General features: G+C 37.5%; 1 protein-coding gene across 5 annotated transcripts; it reads left to right on the forward strand.

The window, feature by feature from the left end:
- Nucleotides 1-28: 28 nt before the first annotated feature.
- Nucleotides 29-23,542, forward strand: btbd16 (BTB (POZ) domain containing 16). Of its 5 annotated transcripts, XM_058792695.1 has the most exons (17): nucleotides 29-292; nucleotides 1,366-1,414; nucleotides 1,504-1,657; nucleotides 8,131-8,236; nucleotides 8,568-8,656; nucleotides 11,434-11,562; nucleotides 12,351-12,476; nucleotides 12,657-12,768; nucleotides 13,999-14,068; nucleotides 14,188-14,318; nucleotides 15,414-15,533; nucleotides 15,757-15,842; nucleotides 17,553-17,635; nucleotides 17,818-17,892; nucleotides 18,074-18,175; nucleotides 21,282-21,470; nucleotides 22,208-23,541. In XM_058792695.1, exons 1-17 carry the CDS (start codon nucleotides 234-236, stop codon nucleotides 22,271-22,273), a joined length of 1,746 nt encoding a protein of 581 aa, XP_058648678.1. In that variant the 5' UTR covers nucleotides 29-233; the 3' UTR covers nucleotides 22,274-23,541. The 5 variants fall into 5 exon arrangements, with proteins under 5 accessions (XP_058648678.1, XP_058648679.1, XP_058648680.1 ...); XM_058792696.1 differs by lacking the exon at nucleotides 17,818-17,892 and having other exon boundaries at nucleotides 22,208-23,542; XM_058792697.1 differs by lacking the exon at nucleotides 11,434-11,562.
- The last annotated feature ends 304 nt before the right edge of the window (nucleotides 23,543-23,846 follow it).

The following is a 23,846-nucleotide window of genomic DNA, read 5'->3' on the forward strand; positions in this document are numbered from 1 at the left end:
TCCTAGCAACAGGAACTGTCAACAAAAGTAGACATGGACCATAAACGCTAAGTTTCTTTTACTTTTCATCCACCTGTACAGTACTGCCTGGTTTATTTAGTGGCTTTCAGTGTTTATTTAAGATGTAGTGAGAAACAACGCTATATTCATCAAACGTCTTTAGTCTTATTAGTGTTTAAAATATGATGTGAACTGTCTGCCAGCGCCAGTGAAAGTATTTGGATTTAAAGAGAATGCACATCCAGTGGAGTAATTTATCCAGCAGGAATATGCCATTCAGACCTCACACAAGGTGAGTTAATGCATAAGTGTCATGTGCTTGTCATTTGGAAACATTACGATTTTTAATTATTGTTAATAAAGTCTCCTATTTTCACCAAGTGCATTTATGTGCTAAAAATACATTAAAACACTAATACTGTGAAATAGTATTGTGCATTAAAATAACTTATCTATTTAATCATATATACTGTATATATGAAATGCATCTTTTTATCCTGTGATGCAAAGCTGAACTGTCTGCATCATCACTCCAGTCTTCAGTGTCACATGATCCTTCAGAATTTATTGTTATGTGGACAAAATGTCCCCATAAAGATGGCAATATCCGGTCCCCATGAGGAAACAAGCTTCTAAATCATTCAGAATGACAATTTGAGAAAAGCTAAAAATGCTAAGTTTTGTGTGAGGGGAAGGTTGAAGGGTGTAGAAAGTACAGTTTGTACATTATAAACATAAATAATTATTGAAAAGTGCATTCAATTGATCAAAAAGAGAGTAAAAACATTTATAAAGTTACAAAAGATTATATTTCAAATTTAAATGTTGTTGTTTTTTTCTATTTATCAAATAATGCTGAAGAAAAAAAAAAAAGTTTCCACAAAATAATAAGCAGCAAAACGTTTTGACATTGATAATAATAAGAACTGTTATTAATAACTGAACACCAATAATAATTGAGCAGCAAATCAGCATATTAGAATAATTTCTGAAGGATCAAATGACACTGAAGACTGGAGTATTAATGCTGAAAATGTAGTTTTTCTTCAAAAAGATTTTTTAAAGTTGTAAATAAAATTATTGGAGTGTTTTTTGTTTTTGTTTTGTTTTGTTTTGTTTTACTTACTTTTTCAAGATTAATAGGCTTATTGTCATTTCTTTGTAACTGTGAAATTTATTTGTAATGTCTGACTAAAAACTGTTTTAAAGTCGCTCACCAATTTTTATTTTTTATTTTATTGTCAGTGTAACAAAAATATTTTACAATATACTTCATATCGAGGTCATTTCATATAGTGAAAGAGTTTAAGGAATTGTGTTTGTAAATCTTTATTAGGCTACTCATTCAGTACTGTTGTTTTTCAGGTTGATGTTTATAACCTCCCACAATTCACAACAAAACTCTACCAGAAGTGTAAGTTCAAAACTCCTTCACAACTCTGTACCAAATATATTTATTTCCCTTTGGAACATTTATCACATGCTGTTATATGCTTCTAACAGGTGTCGGCTCATTCACAATGTCAGCGCACACAAGCTGGGCACACTAACCGTTGGCAGCTGGCAGGTGCTTTAGGCAGTGACCTGCTGGGTCAGGCACAGGTTCGGAGGGCAGAGGAGTTTGGTGGTAAATCAGCAGACAGAAAAATTAAATCAGGTGAGATGTGCAATCAGCCTAAAAATGCAATCCAGGAAAATTGTGTTGGACTCATGCACACATGAAAAATAAATTATCACTGTCCTACTTGATAAATACCTTTGTAGGGATAGTTTACCCAAAAATGAAAATTCTGTCATTATTTACTCACCCTCAAGTTGTTCCAAACCTTCCTTCCTTCAGCTGTTGATATATATATATATATATATATATATATATATCCCTAAAATGAAACCTTATAATCACAATAAAATCATAAAATACATGTGAAACTTAGCATTAAAATTACTGTAACTTACTATTACTATTGTAAATACCATGTAAAAACATCATAATAATAAAAACATAACAATAAATAATAATATCTTAAGGGGCAGTCGTGGCCTGATGGATAGAGAGTCGGACTTGAAACCCATAGGTCGTGGGTTCGACCGCAATTGTCGGTGGGGGAGAGTGAATAACCAGGGCTCTCTTCCACCCTCAATACCACGACTGAGGTGCAACCCTTGAGCAAGGCACCGAACACTCAACTGCTCCCCGGGCGCCGCAACATTGGCTGCCCACTGATCCGGGTGTGTGTGTGTGCACTTGGATGGGTTAAATGCAGAGCACAAATTCCGAGTTTGGGACACCATACTTGGCCATACATCACTTCACTTCACTCACATCTAGACCCAAAAAAACCTAAATACAAAACCTACAACAACAATGAGTTTCGCTCAGAAAGTGCTAGCAAATTACACAGTTAATTACAAAGAAACAGCAAGTAACACATTGATTTAAACATGTATCTATCTATCTATCTATCTTTGTGTGTGTGTTTTATATTTGTTTATGTATTTGTGTTTTTGTACAGCTTATTGGTTACTTTGCATTACAGTACACAGAGCAAGATAGATCCAATTAATTATTATTATTTATATATTTAGTCATTTAGCAGACACTTTTATCCAAAGCAACTTACAAATAAGGACAATGGAAGCAATCAAAATCAACAAAAGAGCAATGATATATAAGTGCTATGACAAGTCTCAGTTAACTTAACGCAGTACACGTAGCAAGGTCTTTTTTATTATCATTATATAATAAATAAAAAGAAAACAGATAGAATACAAAAAGATTAGAAAAGCTAGTGTTAGTGGGGGTTTTTATATATAGCGTTTTTTTTTTTTTTTTTTTTTTTTAAGAATAGAATTAGAATAGAGAGTGCTAGAGTTAGAGGGTCAAATACAGATGGAAGAGATGTGTTTTTAGCCGAATCTTGAAGGAGGGAACATTCAATTTAAAAGGCAGTGAAAGTGATTTTGTGCTTCTTTGGGATGGCACAATAAAGCGACGTTCACTTGCAGAACGTAAGCTTCTAGAGGGCACATAAATCTGAATTAATTTAGGTAAAGGGGTGCAGAGCCAGTGGTCGTTTTGTAGGCAAACATTAATGCCTTGAATTTTATGCAAGGAGCTATCTTGCTGCCGCATTCTGGATTAACTGTAAAGGTTTGATAGAACTGGCTGGAAGACCTGCCAAGAGAGAGCATTGCAGTAGTCCAGCCTGGACAGAACAAGAGAATTGATCTACAAATCATGACAACATACGTCTTTCAGAACGGTGTTTAGATTTGGCAAAGGCTTTCTTATATCAAGGAGTAACCAACTTGCATTAATGAGTTTTACCCATAATGCCACAGCACGTCTTCAGCATTGACTTTTGCCAGAATCCTGGGTTGACCGGGGGGATACGAGTGCCAGTCTGTGCCAACCCGCCGACCTGGTGTCACAAACCTGGCATCATTTTAGAGATAGGCACCTGTAGGGTTTTGGCACAGGAGGGGTTTAAGAGGCATTGGCAGTTACGCACTTGAACGCCCTTTACCCAGTGAAACAATAAGAAAGACAGTATGGCTTTTGATTCCTATGCCAGGTTTCTGTGAGTCTTTTTAATTCAGAATAATCAGAATATTGTGATGAAATAGAGGTGCACATGCTGAGAGGCATCTGCTTGAATTGAATGCTTCTTATGACTGGAGTTATTGCTATAGCTTTGTAGATTGTTTTTACTTCAGAGACCATATAGGGATGAATATAGAGATTTTAAGATACTTTCAGGGAGCAAATTGCTTTCCTATTACTTTGTTAAAGGAGTAAAGGTACAAATCCCATGCCTTTGTAGGCGAGAACTATTAAATATTTTAATCAAAGGGATAGTTCACCATAAAATGAAAATTATGACTTCATTACTGACCGTGATGTCATTCCAAACCTGTATGACTTCATCTTCTGTTCTTCAGCCATAGTGGTTTTTTTTTTTTTTTTGGTCCAATACATTGTGTTAGTTAAACAACCCGACTTCCGGAAATGTTGGGACATTTTTTAAATTTGAATAAAATGAAAACTAAAAGACTTTCAAATCACATGAGCCAATATTTTATTCACAGTAGAACATAGAGAACGTAACATATGTTTAAATGGAGAAATTTTACACTTTTAGCCACTAAATGGATAATTTGATGCCTGCTACAGGTCTCAAAAACAACCTGTCCTCCAACCAATACGCCCGTATAGGTCGTTTGTCCAAATCCCTGAAATACGACCCATCAGAGCGTATACTACAATTGCGCCCCTATCGGCAACAGGACATTTTCATATTAATGTTTTGTACTCTTTTATCTGCGTTATAGTTCGGGTAGCTCGGTTGGTAGAGCATTGCGTTATACGACGATATGTAATTACGTGATCACGCGATCATGGGTTAGATCCCAGAAAATGCAGGCGCTCATAAAATGTGCACTAAAAATCATGATTTTGCATGATTCCTGTAAGGGGTAGGTTTAGGGGTAGGGTTAGGTTTAGGTACGAATTAGCCACCTAGTAAAATATCTACGAATACTGTGAGATCGGTGTAGAAAGTCCACACATTGCATTTAAATAAACACGCATTTTGATTGGTAATGACAGTCATACGTCATTTCATGATGACAGACGCAACACGAGACTGTCATTATTTTTAAGTTTAAGTTTAGGATGAAGTCAAGTGCCGTCGAAAGAGATGAGTTTTCAGTTGTTGCTTGAAGATTGACAGGGATCCAGCATTCCGGATAGGGGTGGGAAGATCATTCCACCAGCCAGGAATGATGAACGATGTGATGGTACCACGTGATGTGATGGTACCACGTGATGTGATGGTACCACGAGGCGTCGCTCACTAGCAGATCTCAGATTTCTGGAGGGGATGTAGTTTGTTAATAGAGAGTGCAAGTAAACGGGTGCTGAGCTAGTGGTTGTTCTATATGCAAGCATCAGTGTCTTGAACTTGATGCGAGCCGCGACTGGTAGCCAGTGCAGGGAGATAAAGAGAGGTGTAACATGGGCTCTTTTGGGCTCGTTGAAGACCAGTCGTGCCGCTGCATTCTGAATCATTTGTAGAGGTTTGACTGTGTTTGACGGAAGTCCAGCCAGAAGAGCATTGCAATAGTCCAGCCTAGAAATGACAAGGGCCTGGACAAGAAGTTGTGCAGCATGCTCTGTCAGAAAGGGCCTGATCTTTCTGATGTTGTGTAGTGCAAACCTGCAAGATCGAGCAGTCTTTGCAATGTGGTCTTTGAAGGTCAGCTGATCATCAAAGATTACACCAAGATTTCTGACCGAAGTTGATGGGGTTATTGTTGATGAACCTAACTGGATCGTGAAGTCATGCTGTAGAGTCGGAGTGGCAGGGAGGACAAGAAGCTCAGTCTTTGCCAGGTTGAGCTGCAGGTGATATTCTTTCATCCATGCCGAGATGTCCGCCAGGCAGCCTGAGATCCGCACAGCTACCGTTGGATCATCTGGTTGAAAAGAGAGATAGAGCTGTGTGTCATCAGCGTAGCAATGGTATGAGAATCCATGTGCCTGGATGATGGGACCCAGTGATGTAGTGTATGTGGAGAAGAGGAGGGGTCCAAGCAACTAGCAACTAATTAAGTTCATGATTAGCTATAAAAAGGATGTCTTAGAGAAGCGGAGTCTCTCAGAAATAAAGATGGGCAGAGGCTGTCCAATCTGTGAAAGAGTGCGTAAAAAGATTGTGGAACACTTTAAAAGCAACGTTCCTCAACGTCAAATTGCAAAGGCTTTGCAAATCTCATCATCTACAGTGCATAACATCATCAAAAGATTCAGAGAAACTGGAGAAATCTCTGTGCGTAAGGGACAAGGCCGAAGAACTTTGTTGGATGACCGTGGTCTTTGGGCCCTCAGACGACACTGCATCACTCATCGGCATGATTCTGTCATTGACATTACTAAATGGGCCCAGGAATACTTCCAGAAACCTCTGTCGGTAAACACAATCCACCGTGCCATCTGCAGATGCCAACTAAAGCCCTATCATGCAAAAAGGAAGCCATATGTGAACATGGTCCAGAAGCGCCGTCGTGTCCTGTGGGCCAAGGTTCATTTAAAATGGACTGTTTCAAAGTGGAAAAGTTTTCTATGGTCAGACGAGTCCAAATTTGACATTCTTGTTGGAAATCACGGACGCCGTGTCCTCCGGGCTAAAGAGGGGGGAGACCTTCCAGCGTGTTATCAGCATTCAGTTCAAAAGTCAGCATCTCTGATGGTATGGGGGTGCATAAGTGCATACGGTACGGGCAGCTTGCATGTTTTGGAAGGCACTATGAATGCTGAAAGGTATATAAAGGTTTTAGAGCAACATATGCTCCCCTCCAGACAATGTCTATTTCAGGGAAGGCCTTGTGTATTTCAGCAGGACAATGCAAAACCACATACTACAGCTATTACAACAGCATGGCTTCGTAGTAGAAGAGTCCGGGTGCTGAATTGGCCTGTCTGCAGTCCAGATCTTTCACCTATAGAGAACATTTGGCGCATCATTAAACGAAAAATACATCAAAGACGACCACAAACTCTTCAGCAGCTGGAAACCTATATCAGGCAAGAATGGAACCAAATTCAACACCAAAACTCCAGAAACTCATAACCTCGATGCCCAGACATCTTCAAACTGTTTAGAAAAGAAGAGGAGATGCTACACCATGGGAAACATGCCCCCGTACCAACTACTTTGAGACCTGTAGCAGGCATCAAATTTGAAATGAGCTCATTTTGTGCATAAAATTGTGAATTTTTCTGTTTAAACATTTGTTATGTTATCTATGTTCTATTGAGAATAAAATATTAGCTCATGTGATTTGAAATTCTTTTAGTTTTCATTTTATTCAAAATTTTAAAAAACGTCCCAACATTTCCGGAATTCAGGTTGTAATTAGAGTTTAAGGGATTAACTGCATTAACTAGATTTTTATATTTATTTCATGATTAGTGTTACAAAATTATGCAAATTTGTGTTATAAACTGCATTCAGTCATGTCCCAAATATTGTTGCAGTGTTGCAACCAATATTGCAAAGATTGCATGCTAAAAAAAGCTATGTTGATGTTAAACAATGCTTACTAAAAAAATAATAATAAATTGGTGAAAATTACTCAGCCTCAGGCCATCCAAGATGTAGATGAGTTTTTTTCTTTATTGAAACATATTTGGAGAAATTTAGCATTTACATCACTTGCTCACCAATGGATCCTCTATAGTGAATGGGTGCCATCAGAATGAGTGTCAAAAGAAGCTGATGGAAACATCACAATAATCCATAAATAATCCACATGACCCCAATCCATCAGTTAACATTTTGTGAAGCAAAAAACTGCTTGTTTGTAATTCATCATTAAGGCATTTTAACTTCTGGCCAAAATACCAGTCCATAATCTACTGTGTAAAAATGGTTTCTTCAGTGAAAAAGTCAGTGAAAGATCTTACATCAAAATCCACCAACACATTTGTTTACAACTGTTTAATTAGGCTGTTTTCATTTGTAAATGGTGAAAATAGTTTGAAAATGGTTTCAAAAGCATTTCGTTTGTAAATGGTTTGAAAAATCTGTGCATATTTTTCGCAACTCGTATTTTAGCAGGAATCAATGGTTTTAATAAAAACATCTTGATGGATTTGTATATTATAAACTGTAATTATTATTATGTAATGTGGATTTTTGTCATGCTTTTATCAGCTGTTTAAACTCTCATTGCAATGCACCTACAGTATTCACAGAGGATCCATTGGTGAGCAAGTGATGCAATGCTAAATTTCTCCAAATCTGCTCTGATGAAGAAACAAACACATCTTGGAGTGCGTACATTTTCAGCAGGTTTTTTTTTTTTGTGAACTATTCATTTAATAAGAAGTGCAAAAGGATCCATAACAGATGGTAAACATTATCTCAAATTATATAGCAAATAATCCCACAGTAAAATATTCTTAATATGCATTTATTTTTCATCATTTACTCTCATTTTCATTAATGCAAACAGCCATCTGTCACAGACATATGTTTACTCAAAACCCAAATATCTGGAACACTTCATCCTATTCTTGAACAAGCACAATCTTGGAGTTTCTCTCACTATGTGTTTATGTTGCAGCTGACCCCATGGGACTCCACTGGCACGAGGATGCCACTAGCTGCCCACAATCCCCTTTGCCACGTCTCATTCACCCGCTCTCGGCCAGCCGACGTACCAGATTCTGGTATGTTGCCAGGGGCAAGTGGACTTCCATGACAACTGTTTAGCGGGAGAGAGACGGGCAGACGAGGAGAGAGGGGGACAGTTTATCTCACTCCAGGGATAGATCTATGGGATATCTGCCAGGCCACATGCTATCATTATGGAGCAGGTTGGATAGCACATTAGAGAATGACAACTTTCAATTTGGTGGGCTTTTGAACACAAAGGACTATCAGGAGGGGCCGCAGAACACTTGGCACTGAAGCACTGTCGGATTAGAGGGGATTAAACTGACAAAATGTGTGTGTGTGTGTGGATGCACCTATAATGTATCTCTTTACCTTTATATGCAGCAAAGATGTCACATGGTCTTCAAAGCTTGACACTCCAGAGGAACAATTTTTCATTTTGTCTCGCAGATTGACCCAAAACGCTAAACCAGGTATTGACAATTGGTGATATTTGCTAAAACAGGAATTATTATTGCTAATGCTCAAATTTATTTTGAACTACCGTGTTCTACAGGAATGGATGATGGCTCAAATTATGTGACTTGTGTAGAAGAGGTGTATTATTGTATTTCTAAGTGATTTTCACCTGTATGATGATAAAACGATAATAGATTTATAATGATAATAGGGTCACACATTATATTAGGTGGCCTTAACTACTATGTACTTGCATCAAAAAAGAAGTACAACGTAGTCCTAAGCTGGCCATTGCGACCAAAGATAGCCTGCGATCATTTTCTGACAGTGTCAGAAATTCAGCATGATCATTACACAGTGTTTGCTGCTACGAGTCACGTTTACTGACCAGCCAATAAAAATGCAGGAAAAAATGGCATTGATCAATGCGACATGACATTAAAATTTAAAACTGCTTACCTCAAACTCTTACCTCAAACAGCTTCCTCTTTTATCAGCAAACATTAAAAGTACAAAAACTGTGCTTCATCATGCTCTTTTTGTTTACCACTAGAACATGCTAATGACGCTTTATTACTCAATAGTAACTTGCGTCGTAACCTATGAGTCTCTAGGTGTCATCATCGTACAGTATGCATACATGTTGTAACCAAGTTTTTTAGATCCATGTCGCACAGTGTGATTTGGAATGATTTTAGAGAATGACTAAAATCGTGCAGTCTGTAGAAAGCTTAAGATAATAATGTACACTCTTTAGGGTTAAATAAGTTAATACAATAAATAAATACCTTTTGAAAGGGCGCCATCCTGGTGATCACTTTTGTACCTTTTTTATGATCTCCCTACGTGTGATTTTTTTCCCTTGGTCGAGTTGATTAATCTTGCCCTTTATTTAAATGGTTGTAATTTTGAGGTAGAAGAAATAAAGGAAAATTTAAATAATCCTTATCCAGCCCCATCTGAGACACACCGTGCCTCTCCAACTCACCCCATGCCAGGACCTTCCACATACCAAATTAATGGTTCTGACCACCCGTCACCCCCAAGGTACCCCCAAGCTCGAAGACAGAAGTCGAATAGGGCAGACCCCACATACCAGTCGGGCCGGTCAGCACTTATGTCTACATCCCTTTTCCTGTCTCCAGTTCCGAGCTCCTTCTCGGTCCTCAGCCCAAAAACCGCGGCCACTCCGCTGTCATGCCCGCCGGCCATTACACTCGCAAGCCTGCTGGCCGCTTCCCACTCGGGCCTTTCAGCCGCTTCGCCCTCAGGCCTACTGGCCGTCCCCCTGCCAAACCTGCCTGCCGTTTCACTCTCAGGTCCCACGTTTGTTGCAGCATCCTCTCTGGCCCCAGCCCCTGAGTCCGCTCTAGCCCCTGACCAGAATCGAAAGATGGCTCTAGCCCCTGACCAGAGTCGAGAGATAGCTCTAGACCCTGACCAGAGTCAAGAGATGGCTCTAGCCCCTGACCAGAGTCAAGAGATGGATCTAGCCCCTGACCAGAGTCGAGAGATAGCTCTAGACCCTGACCAGAGTCAAGAGATGGCTCTAGCCCCTGACCAGAGTCAAGAGATGGCTCTAGCCCCTGACCAGAGTCGAGAGATGGCTGCTGTTCCCACGTTCTGCCCAGAGAGAGCTCCTGTTTCCAAGGCAAGCCCAGAGAGGGCTGCTGTTCCCACGTCTGGCCCAGAGAGGGCTCCTGCTCCCATGTCCAGGCCAAAGTGGGCTCCTGTTCTTATGTCAGGCCCAGAGAGGGCTCCTGCTCCCACGTCCAGGCCAAAGAGGGCTCCTGTTCTTACGTCAGGCCCAGAGAGGGCTCTTGCTCCCACGTCAAGCCCAGAGAGAGCTCCTGTTCCCACGTCCATCCCAGAGAGGGCTGCTGTTCCTACATCTGGCCCAGGGAGGGCGGCTGTTCCTACGTCCGGCCCCAATGAAGGCCACAGATCCCGAGTCAAGCCCAGGGAGGGCTGTTGTTCCCACGTCTGGCCCAGAGAGGGCCTCAGATCCACAGTGCAGCCCGGAGAGGGCTTCTGTTCCCAAGTGCAGCCCAGAGAGGACTTCTGAATCCAGCCCAGAGCCTGTTCTAGCCAGGGAACCCGAAATTTCCCCCAATATTTTTTTTCTTTTTGGGGTGGGGGTGGGGGCATATGTCTCCAGCCGTAGGGGCCGGGCTGAGTGCCGAAGCTAAGGCCACAGAGGCTGCTCTGCGATGGCCCCCCGAACTGACTGCTCCGCCATGGTGCCCAGATCCGGTACCACCCTGGAGGCTTCCCGTCCTGCACAAGCCTATCCTGAGGGGCCTCCAAGGCACCCACCCTCGATTATATGTGGGAGGGGCGATATATCATGCCCATGGACATTCTGTGTTTGTTTTTCTCCCCATGTGCTCCATGACCTAGTTTTCTCCCTTGTCTTATTGCTTCACCTGATTCACCTGTGTTCATTAATTATCCCTCATTTAGTTCAGTATTTATAGTGTTGTCTGCCCTAGATTGCCTTGTCCGGTGTTAAAGTAATTTTGTACCTCCATGCTGTGTCCTTCATTTGTCTCCTGCCTGCCCTGTGTTCCCTGCGATTTGGTTTATTAAAGATTAAGTTAAATCTCCTTCGTCTCTGTGCTCCTCGCTTCCCCACTGCAGCAGTGTGACAGGGCCATAGAGACTTGGAGTTGGGCTGTTCTGACTAACCAACCACCCAGAACACCATAGCAACCACTTAGCAATGACAGCAACTGCATGATTCTATAAAATGGTATGATATAGTAAATATCTGTCTTGTTTATGTTCATAGATGCAGTACTGGAATGTCTGGGGGTCAGGTGGGAGCTGCATTGCTCTGTCTTGAGCTATTCAGACACATTATCTGAGTTGTATACTAACAGCAAAAGACAGAGGGATGTTCAGCTACAAGAGAGAGCTGGTATGGTAGCTGGTGCCCATCTACAGTATATGCTTTTTTGTGCATGTTTTGTTTTCATTTTTTGGTTTGGTTTGGTGTGCATTGTTTTGTTTTCTGGTGTTGGCAGAGCTTAAAAGGTCTCTGAAGATCTTAAAGTGTAGTAAATTAGTCAATAGTGTAAATTAAAAAAAAAAAAAAAAGATGTTTGCCTGAAGATGTAACCATAGCAACAGTATGCTGCATGAATACTCTCAGGTAGGATCAGTATCTATTTCTAACAGTACAAACTGGAAATCGTTTGAGCATCCCAGCAAGCTTGATAAAAAAACAACATTGGCTCAACTAATGACATGAGGATCTATTTGACTAACCAGTGGGAGAGGGGAGAGTGTTGTTCTGGAAACTTGTTTGAAAACATTATTTTTGCAGTTCTGTTTGGTGACACTAGTGGTGCAGGAATAGCACACGTTACCTCTAAAATAGCCTTATAGCCTTAAAAAAAAAAGTCCTGAGAAGTAGATGAACCCATCCAAAGGTCATTATATAATGAGCACATGGGACAGAACTGTTTATTTATGAAGGAGTTCATTAAAACTGTCATAAAATATGCAAAATAATAACTTGTAAACTATTATTATGTAATAAATAATGCAAAAGTGAAGATCCCATTATAGTCATCATAATAAATATACAGCTTCAGATATAAATATTTTACATGTTTATCTTAGAGTTTGTGGAATGGACATATTAAAAAAAGAAACAGTTCAAGAGAGAAATTCAGGCCTTCCGTTTTGTTTGTGATACTGCAGCTATTGGTAAAGACAGCAGAGTTAATAGGACTCAGCGTGAAAGAGGACTGGTCTACAGAAAGTGGCATCTCAGCGGCCCTTTGATTCTCCGACTGCCTGTCAAAGATGCCTCCATCAATAAAGAGGGTAAGTGCTAAAAAGGTGTCATATTTATTATATTATAGCGGTAAATAACAAGACATCTTGTTGACTTGCTGTCACATAAGCTTCTGATCTATGTGTGCTATCATTGATGTTGACTGATGAGGGGGCATACAGTGACATTTAAGGAGAAACAGTTATGTAAGAATCTCTGCTGTGTTCTAGCTTTGTCTTTTTCCCTGCGGACCCTGTACGACCCAGAGGAACGCCCCAGTGAGTGGGGAGAGGCTGTGCTCTCTACTGCTGCATTACTGGGAATGTCAAACCTCTTCCAGAAGTGAGTATTGACAACTTCAAATCTGTCTTTGCACTAGCAGGTTCAGTACAAGATGTCCAAAACACAAGCTACTGTAGTCACTGTCATTTATACTGTACATACATACCTATCAAACGTTTGGAATAATTGTGATTTTTTAATATATATATATTTTTTTGAAAGAATATTCAGCATATTAGAATGTTTTCTGAAGGATCATGTGACACTGAAGACTGGTGTAAATGTTGCCAAAATTCAGCTTTGCAATCACAGGAATAAGTTTTAATAATATTTCACGCTACATTGGCGGTTTGAATTACATTTATATTTACATTTAGTCATTTAGCAGACGCTTTTATCCAAAGCAACTTACAAATGAGGACAATGGAAGCAATCAAAATCAACAAAAGAGCAATGATATGCAAGTGCTATAACAAGTGTCAGTTAGCTTAACGCAGTACACACAGCAAGGTTTTTTTTTTAAATTATTATTATAGAATAAATAAAAAGAAAACAGAATAGAAAAAGAATAGAGCAAGCTAGTGTTAGAGGCCTTTTATGCTTTTGTTAATTGTATAATAAATAAAAAGAAACATTTAGATAGAATACAAAAAGATTAGAAAATTTAGTGTTAGTATTTTTAAGAATTAATAGTTTACATTTTCAAAATGTATTGTAAGCCATGCTGTTTAAAACATATATTTAGTTTCTACATATATTTTGGTCTGAAAAAAAAAAAAATCATAGGTTAGGAAAGATTTGACAAAGGGTCATGTAGAATATGTCTCTTACAAAAAAGAAAGTAAAAAACACACTATTCCTGTGCGTGTAGTGTGTCATATTAAGCAATAAAGACTGATCCAGTAGTGCATAAGCCCACACCCAGGTCTCTAGAGACATCTGTGTTGTCCAATCTTAGATTGATTCATATCCAGGATGTTGGGTGGAACTGGATGTGAATTCTGGCACTGCAGTCAGTCACTGTATTTATTTAAAAGATATTTTTCAAATAAGATCACCCATGTTCCACCCAGCAGAGTTTAAACTACAGCATGCATTGCATAACAGTGCATTGCTCCCTTGGTCATGGGTGCGTCAATTTGTAATACACACAGTCACGAATGCTCATATGTTTCGTTTTTAGAAGGTCACTTCAGAATATCAGAAATAATCCAGACATATATGACTACACAGTGTTGTATGGTATATCAAATATTGCGTCCTTTTAAAGCTGATGGATATGATTGACAGGTGTCTTAAAGAGATGTTGGCAAATATCTCATCACTGACTGTGTGCAGCTTTCATCGAGTGTCCTGCAAGGTAATTCTTCTTCTTCTTCTTCTTCTTCTTGTTTTGTTCTATTGTTCTTTAAATGACCAATAGGGGGAGCTCTGTATTCAGTGTGTGAACATCTAAACACCTCTTTCTGTGTTTTTCAGTTTAAAGAGACTGTTCTCCAGAGAGCATGTGAGCGCTGGTTGGAGCTGTTCCTAGTGACTGAACTCTCCTTCCATATAAAACTCAGAGATTTGCCTTTTGACCTCCTGCTGCAGACCCTGCTTAGTCCAAGGTCTCTTTTTTTTCTTCTTCTCTCTTTTCATCCTTTCAGTGGCAAATCACATTGAGAAGCTCTTTTATCAGGATCTTGTTTGATTACATTGCTTTTGCATAAAGAAGATGAAGCCTGTTTATAAGACCATTAGGATATTTTGCATCGTGACGTTTTCCTTCCAAAGCTTCATTACTGCAGTGCATCAGGGTGTTTTACTTTTGCGTTTGTTCGTAATTCCCTTTATTCTCAGTGGTAATTTTCATTAGATTCTCATTACTGTAATATAGTCAGGAAAATCATCCTTTCAGCAAATGCTTTCTTCATTTACATCAACATTAAATAAGTACATTGCACCAAACACTCTATCTATCTATCTATCTATCTATCTATCTATCTATCTATCTATCTATCCATCTATCTAAAGTAATGCATAATGTCATAAGGCAAAACACAAAACACTTAATGGTCTTGAAAAATAAATAAATAGGCTAAATGTATACACACACACACACACATATATATATATATGTTTACAACATATATTTACTATATATTATACATATATTTTGGCCGGGGGAAAAATGTCTAATGGGATTGGGAAAAAACGTATGTAAAATATGTCATGTACACGTAATGAAGGCCAAAGTGTGAAATGTGTCATATAAAGTAATAAATGTTTTATACTCGATGCTATTTCTCATTAGAGTCTCATTACTGCAATATAGTCATGAAAATCACGCTTTCTCCAAACTTTTTCTAATTTACATCACATAAAATAAATACATTGCACCAAATAATACCATGATGCGTAGATCCATATTGTTATGTATGTATGTATTTATTTTTTTCTTTATTATAATGGGTGAAATGTGATTTTGCCATTTCCCTCTGCCACACACTTAATGGTCTTAAAATAGGCCTTTTTTCTTTGTGCAAAATATCATTTCTTTTGATTTTGGTGTGACATATGGCCTGGACATTCTTAATAACACTTTTATAAAGTACTTGTCTGTACTTCAAGTCACCTTCTGCATACATAATGACTATTAAAACACATCAAAAATGAGCAGATGGAGTAAATCAGCAGGAAACTAATAAGGTTTCTGTGTCTAGACTGTTCACATCTAATGAGTATGAGGTCTTGAGAGCAGTGCTGTGCTGGCTGTACCTGCAGTTAAACCCCCCCAGACAGACCCTACCAGCCCACAGCACCATCATCACCTTCTTCTCCAAGTATGTAACCTCTTTTATGGCATTTACAACTATCAGCAAAACACAATGCACGTGATCCATTAGTATAATTCCAGACAGTAAAAACCCCATTTATGGAGGACATTACAATAATTCAGTACACTATTCGTTATTTTTGAAATGACCTTGATATGGCTTAGCTAGTTTCATGCACATATGCTGTTTTAATGACATCCCCCCCCCATCATATATCTGCCTGTTTCAGGGAAACGACAATTTTCTTGGAACAGCCTCAGGGTCAAAAATACATCACTATCTTTCAAGCCCTTCGTCTGCATGGCATTACTGAATGTAAGTTTTGGATGCTTCGTGATAGATGCTCACAACATCACAAACTAACATTGTCTACAACAACATTAGATTGGTCTTCAAAACCAAGCATACATCCTTGTCCCCAATTTCTGAATACTGTTATGCCTCATTGTTAGCTTAACTGAAAACAGACGGTTTGGCAGAATGAATGTGTATTTCTCCACAAGAGAGTGTCCAGACAAACAGTACGTCCCAGCTACAAGATCACGTCATGGCCACAGTCAGAACCTCATCCAGACCTCCAACGCCCACCAAACAGACGTGACAACACTATCAATTCTGAAATACTTCACAGGCACAGTCATACTACTGATGTGGGTTATTTTTTTAGGTCTTAAAGGGATAGTTCATCAAAAAGGAACACTTCTTTGTTATACTCACCATAATGTCATTCAAACTTACATGGACAAAAAAAGTGTTGTAGTGTCCATGTAAAGTAAGTGTCAAGAGATGTAAGAATTACATGAATGAATGAACAAAGATGGGGGCAACATGTGGGGAAACCTGTTATTAGCACTGTTTGCTCATATGCAGGGTTATGGATCTAAACAAACTCTTAACCCTACATACTAACTACGTAACTCATCCTGCACCAGATACAGGGATAAATGATACCTCATATTATGGGGCATGTTGCAACTTAGCATTAAACTGTTTCAAAATTCACATGATAAAATAAATAAATAAAACAGAAAGTTCTCTTCAACTAATGTTAAAGGAACAGTTCACCCAAAAATCAAAATTAGCTGAAAATGTACTTACTCTTAGGCCATCCAAGATGGAGTTTGTTTCTTCATCAAACAGATCTGGAGAAATTTTAGCATTACATAACTTGCTCACCAATGGACCCTCTGGAGTGAATGGGTGCCGTCAGAATGAAAGTCCAAACAGCTGATAAAAAAGTAATAACAAGACTCCAGTGAAGTGAAAAGCTAAGTGAATTTGTAAAAGCTTAAGATGTTTTTAACTTCAAACCATTACTTGTTTGGATCTTCTATCCATAACATTCCTTTCTTCAGTAAAAGTAATATTAAGTCATCTCATCTGAATCAGGACAGAAATATGCACAAATTAAGCACCATTTATAATTGAAAACACTCCAAAACTTTTCTAAACAAATATGTTGGTGGATTTTGAGAGGACAACAGTGGATGGACTTTTTCATTGGAGGAAACATTATTATGGATTATGGACCAGTATTTTGGCCAGAAGGTTTCAAGTTAAAATGACTTGATGGATTTGTTTCTTACAAACATGCAGCTATTTAATTAAACGTTACACGTTCATTAATTGACTTTAGTTGTGGCAATTACTTGTGGTTATTGTGATGTTTTTAATCAGCTGTTTGGACTCTCATTCTGACGGCACCCATTTACTGCAGAGGCATTGTTGAGCATGAGATGTAATGCTAAATTCCTCCAAATCTGTTCTGATGAAAAACAAAATCATCTACATGTTGAACAGCCTAAGCGTGAATATCTGTATATTTTCAGCAAAGTTTCATATTTGGGTGAACTATTCCTTAAACCACACACTATACTTGTTGGGAGAAGTAGCTTATCACTGGAAAAGGTACACTGTTTTGGAAATAACAGAAATGCACTTGCCTAAGTTAGAGGCCTTGCTGCTTTTAGTTTACTACCCAACACTATATTTGAGTTGTGTTGTTTATGTGTGTTTATGTATCAGGGCAGCATCTGCAGGAGCTGCAAAACATCAGAGTTCTTCCTGAATCCTGGCTGCTGCACATCCTGTCCAATCATTACCACACTGTGAGTGTGTGTAGAGACCACAAACACAACACAACACCTTATTCAACCCACCCATTGCTCCAGATGTACCGCCATACATAATTCACAAGCTGCTTGTTTTAATATAAGTTGTATTGATTTTTTGTCTCCAAGTGAAAACTAATTCATTAGCTGCAGGGTTTATCTGTATGTTTTTTCCATAGCTTTACAGCGGGGGCGACATGGTATTGACTGACTTCTCCAAACAAGCTATCCGTTTTGGAATGATGTTTGATAGGGTGCGGTACACTTTCTGACACTTCAACACTGATGCATTATGGCCATTCCTGGAGCTTTTCAGTCTTTCAGTCACTTGCAATTACTGTTGTTACAATATGACTAAGTCAGTCCATGCTTTTTCTTTTACTTGCTTGTAAGGCAGTATTTTGTGTGTTGTTTTTTCCTTGTGTCACCGTACAGGAACAAGAGTGCTGCACTCAAACCATCAGCATCTATGGCTTTTACTTTCTTCTGCAAGCTACTAAAATGGGTGAATCAGATACATACAGCTTTTCCATTGAGGTTAGAGCACCCACAGCTTCATATACCCTTGTGAAAATACCCTTCATGACCAATTCTCAACACAAAGTGCACTGTTAAATTTGTCAAGTTATAAGTTTTACTTATCATGATTTAAAAAGGACACTTATTTTGATGTGTTGACTAAGTACTTGATGAGGTGTGTTATTTTGATATTACATTAAAGTTTACATATTTGTGACTTCATTACAAATGTGTAATAACAAACATATTGATGATGGCATGCAAGTTAAAATGGAAATGACAAGTGTTGTCACGGGTCATGGTTGTAGTATAGCACGAAGACAGAGTAAACATAAGAGTTATTTAATGAGGCTTCAACACACGTTGACAATATACAAAACATTAATCCAAAACAAAGACTAGGGGAGAACTGAGGACTTATAAGCAAGAACCAAACAAAAGCCCATTTTCCACTGCAGGAACTTTACCCAGTTTGGGCCGGTACTCGGTGTGTTTCCACCGCAGGAACCAGGATCTAAATAAAGTTCCGGGTAAAAATTTGCCCCTCAGAAAGTCCGTGCTCGCGAGGTAGGTAGTACTTTTTCAAAGATCAGGAACTTTCGGGGACGGGACTTAGGCGCTGAGCATGCTGATTGGTTGCGTTCACGCAGCACTGTATTTCAACCACCATATTCGCATAATTAAAAACAACAAAAAATAAATAAATAAAATTATATATATATATATATATATATATATATATATATATATATATATATATTACTGTTCTTGTGTCATGAAATTTAGTTTTAAAAGTATTTCAGGCGAGAATGTAGTTGTTTAAAACTCAAATCTGGTTTATTTATAAAGACAGCGCCTATTTGAAAATGTGCTTCGCTGATTTCGGAGACATGAGCTCCACGCGATCACCGGGTGCTCAGTACCCACTGAGAGGAGGAAAACCTCGGCTAGTCCTTCTGACATTTGCCGCTAGCTCTGATGTCTCTGTAGTGGTATAATTCGCTGGTATAGTGATATAATTCGCTTTGGGTAAATCTAACAGGTAATGGTCTTTATTCAATTATTCTATTAATATGTTAAAATGAAAATAAAAAGAGGCAATGCTGTTTGATATAATATTTCGTTTCATTGTAATGTACATTACCTGAACTACATTTCCGCGGCTATATTAAAGGTGCTGTATGTAGGATTGACACCCAGCGGTTGAACTCGGTATTGCTGTCCAAATTCAAAATATTGGAGACGGTTTTTTTCACCCGGCCCCTCCTCCTCAGACTTGACGCACAAGCAGGTTGCCATATTAACAACACCAACAGGAACCAGCGCACATGCCTATGAATGAAATTAAATAAGCTGTGTTTTCCTCCAACTGGCAACCCGGGGTGCCGAAATACAATTGGGTAAACTGGCAGTGGGCGGGTTTCACAAACCATAACAAACACAGATATTCCGGGCCTGAATGCACATTTTCAAAGGAGAATAACTGACTGTAGCATTGTTTTTCAGATAAACAAGTATGTTAACTTAGCATGTTTCTTAAATATCTACAAACATATTATGGTATTTTTATGCTTTAGGTGAGTCAAAATCCTACATACAGCACCTTTAATATGTTTAAATGAAAACGAAAAGAGGCAGTGGTGTTTGATATCATATTTCATCCTATTGTAAATACAGTGACGAAAATTGCAGTAGCCGAGGTGAGCTGACTGATGTTATCAAGTACCGGATTTGCGCCGTCTCGTCCGCACTCCCGACCCGAGTCGAACTCGCGAAGTCAGAACTACCGAGGAGGCAAGTCCGAAATTTGCATACTTGGTATTGAGAAACGCGCGCAGACCTACGCCACCAGACTATTTGCCTAATCTTCTTGGTACTTTAGACCGCGATGGAAACGCAGACGGCAACAGGTCTGGCGTCTGGGGTAAAAAAAAAGTTCCTGGGACAAATTGTTCCAGATAATTTCGGTGGAAAAGCGGCTAAAGGGAATACAATGAAGCATGATTAACTAATGAAGGAACACAGGAAACTGACCAAATAAGGAAAAACAGGAAACTCAACAGGAACACACACGTCATGTGACAAATGTATTTTATTTTGCCATAAATGCTTGTCAGTATATTTAGCAGTGCAGTTTAACCACATTTCAAAGACAATAAAAACAATATATAGAGATGCACTTATACTTAATTGGATCAAAAAGCACTCGGTCACACTTTATTTTAAGGCCCAATTTTTGCTAAACCATTAACCACTCGTAGTTTGCTGCTAATTAATAGTTGGTAGGTGTTATGTTTAGGTATTGATTAGGGATGTAGAATCATGCAGAATATGTGCTTTATAAGTAATAAACAGCCAATATGCTAGTAATAGGCATGCTAATAAGCAACTAGTTAATAGCGAGTATTGGTCCCCATACTAAAATGTTTCAAAGCACTCTTAAAATCATTGTTTGCATTTAATATAAATTTAAACTGTAATACATTTTAAGAGTAAATAACATGCAATTAAGTGTCTGAGAAATTACATTCAGCTTGTGCTTAAGTATATTATTTTAAAGTAAATGATTAACATAATAAATTCTCTTTTTAAAAGTACCCTAAACTTCTTGTTCACAAGAGTATGTCTAACAAGTTAGTACTTAAGTCTTATCCACCAGATGGCACTTTCAGATGGAGCTATCAATGTATTTCCTTTACAATGTATTTGACTGGTGGTATGTAAAAGCAGTTCACCCACATTATTGTCATCATTCATGCATTCTTATGCATTCCAAAGCTGAATGACTCCACCCCCCACCCCCACCCCATTGCATAAACAAAAGCAGAAAAGTAATGTCAAACTATAAAAAAGATACAAAACTGCCCTAAAAGTGGTTCATACATTAGCTGTATGAATGAAACAGTCTGAAATTTAAGTCTGGTTTTTGAATGTTTCATTATTGTACTCAAACCTGCCTATGAGGCTTGGCACACCACTTTTAAACGTAGGCATGTATGAATTCCACAAAAGAAACAAAAAAAAAGTAATACATTTTTTTATCTTTTATATTTTGGGTGAACTCAGAGATTCCTCAGAACATATGTCATCTTCTCCCACCCTCTGTCTCTCTCTCTCTGTGTAGAGGTTAAGACACTGGGATCCTGCTGTGTGCCAATCTTCCATTGTGAGCCGCCCATACAGCGTGCGATCTGATCGATCAGTGTGCTATCACATCACAGTGCAAAGCTACGCCAGTGGCGAGTGGCAAGAGCACAGCAGTGGAACTGTCAATCAAGAGTTTGGCTTATGCAAACGCCGCTCTAGAAGCAAGGTACCAACACACTCAGAGTTTAAAATAAAACAATAAAAACAAGAGATAGGGCGATAATCTGATAATCACGATAATATGAACAGTTTGAACTTGACAGTTATTGCTGACAGCCTAAAATAGAGATGAACAATCAGTATTTTAGTAATGCTGCAATAAATTTTTTATTAATCGTTATTAATTATTATTTTGATTTTTTTATGTTATGTTTTCCATTTTTATTTTAATTTAAAAATATTAATCATTTTGTTGTGTGTTGTTGTCATTTTTATTGTCATTTTTTTTAAAATATGCCTATGCAATTTTATATATATACATATATTTATGTATGTGTGTGTATGTATGTATATATATTTTTTTTGTTTATTTATTTATTTCAATTTTAGTTTTAATTTTCTTAGTACATCAAGTTAAACTAAATTAAAATGAGAAATGTTGCCTTGGCAAATAGCTTAACTAAAATATTTTATAATTATTATTTTAGTTAATGTTTATTTCAAGTAACAATTTGTATTTTATGGTTTTAGTTTTTGTTTTAGATAACAATAATAATCTGGATAATAATAGAAATAATAAAAGAATAACAATGTTTTTGTAGTTGCAATATAACAGTTTTTTATTTAATCATAATTACTGAATTATTATCGTTTCAGAAGCAGATGATCGATCTGTAATGAATACAATACACTTTGACAGATGCTTCTTTATATCATTTTTCTAATTTGTCTTTGTTTTAACAGCCGTTCCAGATTGAAGGACTTTCTTCTCCCATCCTGGTGACCTTTGCTCTGGCATTCCCATTTTGAGCTTGCATCTTGCCCCCTTTTCATAGTAAATATATTAATGGATTATACAGAATGATAAAATGCTTTTGTGTTTTTCATGTTCGTGTATGGTGGACACTATGTCTAATAACAGCTATATTGTACTATGAATTCCCATAGAGTCACTAAATTAGACATGAGCAATGCACATGCTTGATATTCGTGTTTAATTATTAATGATTTATTTAAAAAAAAAAAAAAAAAGCACAGAATTGCTTATTATATCATCATATCAGGGATTTGAGTACAGGCACTTGCACCAAAAAAGAAAAAAGAAAAATTCAGAACCACCTCTGAAAATAAATCATTTAAACAGCTGCTGCGCTTAAGAAAAGTAAAAGGTTGTTTTTAACCCAGCATTTTTTGAGTGCACAATTTAATGTGGGGAATAAAATGATGAAGCAGCTCTTTATTGTGCGTGCAGCAGTAAACGACTCTTTACAGCAGGTAAAGAATAGACTGTTAATATATAGCCATAATAGTAAGTAACAAAATATTTTTAATGAAATGAATGAACTATATTTTAGTTTGTTTGTTTATTTATTTTTTATTTAACATTTTGCATTTTTGGGGAATTTTATGGTACTAAATTATGTTTAAGGAATAGTTATGATCCATTTATTACCTGTTAACTATAGTTAATATACTTTTTGAGCATTGACCTGAAAAAAAAAATCCAACTTAAACTGTTTACTTAAAAGCATATTTGCTCCCCATTTATTTCCAATGTGGTCTTTTTTAACCGTGAACAGCACAAGCGTGACTTTTTTTTTTTCCAGAACCATTTAACCTTTTTGAAGAATATCTATGATTGATTGATTGATTGATTGACTGATTGGTTATCTATCTATCTATGTAGATAAATAAAGACAGTTAAGGGTTAGAAACACTTCTGGGTTTTTTATTCATTTCCAGCTTAAGCAACAAAAATAACAGCATCCAAAATCCTCTGTAGCTTTAATTATTTAAAAAAAGAAGAAGAAGAAGTGGCCTCATTGCTGTACAAAAAAATGCAGTGCAGTCAATAAACAATGCAAAAGTAGCAATGTAGACCTAAAAATATCTGAGAGTAAAGATACAAAGAGCAAAGATTCAAAAAGGTTAAGAAAGAAAGAAAGAAAAGAAAGAAAAATTCATGCTAATGCATTTTTTACTATTATTTATCATGCAGGGTTTTTTCCCTCAAGTTACTATTTTATTTTTATGCATATATTTGAAGTTCTTATTTTATATTAGATTTTATTTTATTTTACTTTTTAACAGAATTAATTTTTGGGGGAATATATTTTCTTATTTTAATTTTATTTAAAATAAGAAATTTATTTATTTTAAAATGTATTTCTTTTTCTGTATTTTTTTTTTTTTTTTTTTTGCAAAGATATTTTATTATTATTTTTTGCACGTACAGTTTGCATCACTTCTGTCCAGATTAATGTCTGGAACTTTGTTGGAGCAAAAGCAGCTGGTGGCAGTCTGTCATGAACACTTGAAAGTCTTCATTCTTTTCTTCTTCTTCTTCTTCTTGCTGCTTTTTTAGTTCTCAGAATGTTTTCTC

Source organism: Onychostoma macrolepis, chromosome 12 (assembly GCF_012432095.1).
Source record: "Onychostoma macrolepis isolate SWU-2019 chromosome 12, ASM1243209v1, whole genome shotgun sequence".
Taxonomy (NCBI): domain Eukaryota; kingdom Metazoa; phylum Chordata; class Actinopteri; order Cypriniformes; family Cyprinidae; genus Onychostoma; species Onychostoma macrolepis.

Coding starts and splice junctions, on each gene's coding strand:
- btbd16 (XM_058792695.1), top strand. CDS start 234: ATGCACATCCAGTGGAGTAATTTATCCAGCAGGAATATGCCATTCAGA. Junction 1,415..1,503: donor AACAAAACTCTACCAGAAGT/GTAAGTTCAAAA, acceptor TGCTTCTAACAG/GTGTCGGCTCATTCACAATG. Junction 12,769..13,998: donor ATGTCAAACCTCTTCCAGAA/GTGAGTATTGAC, acceptor TATGATTGACAG/GTGTCTTAAAGAGATGTTGG.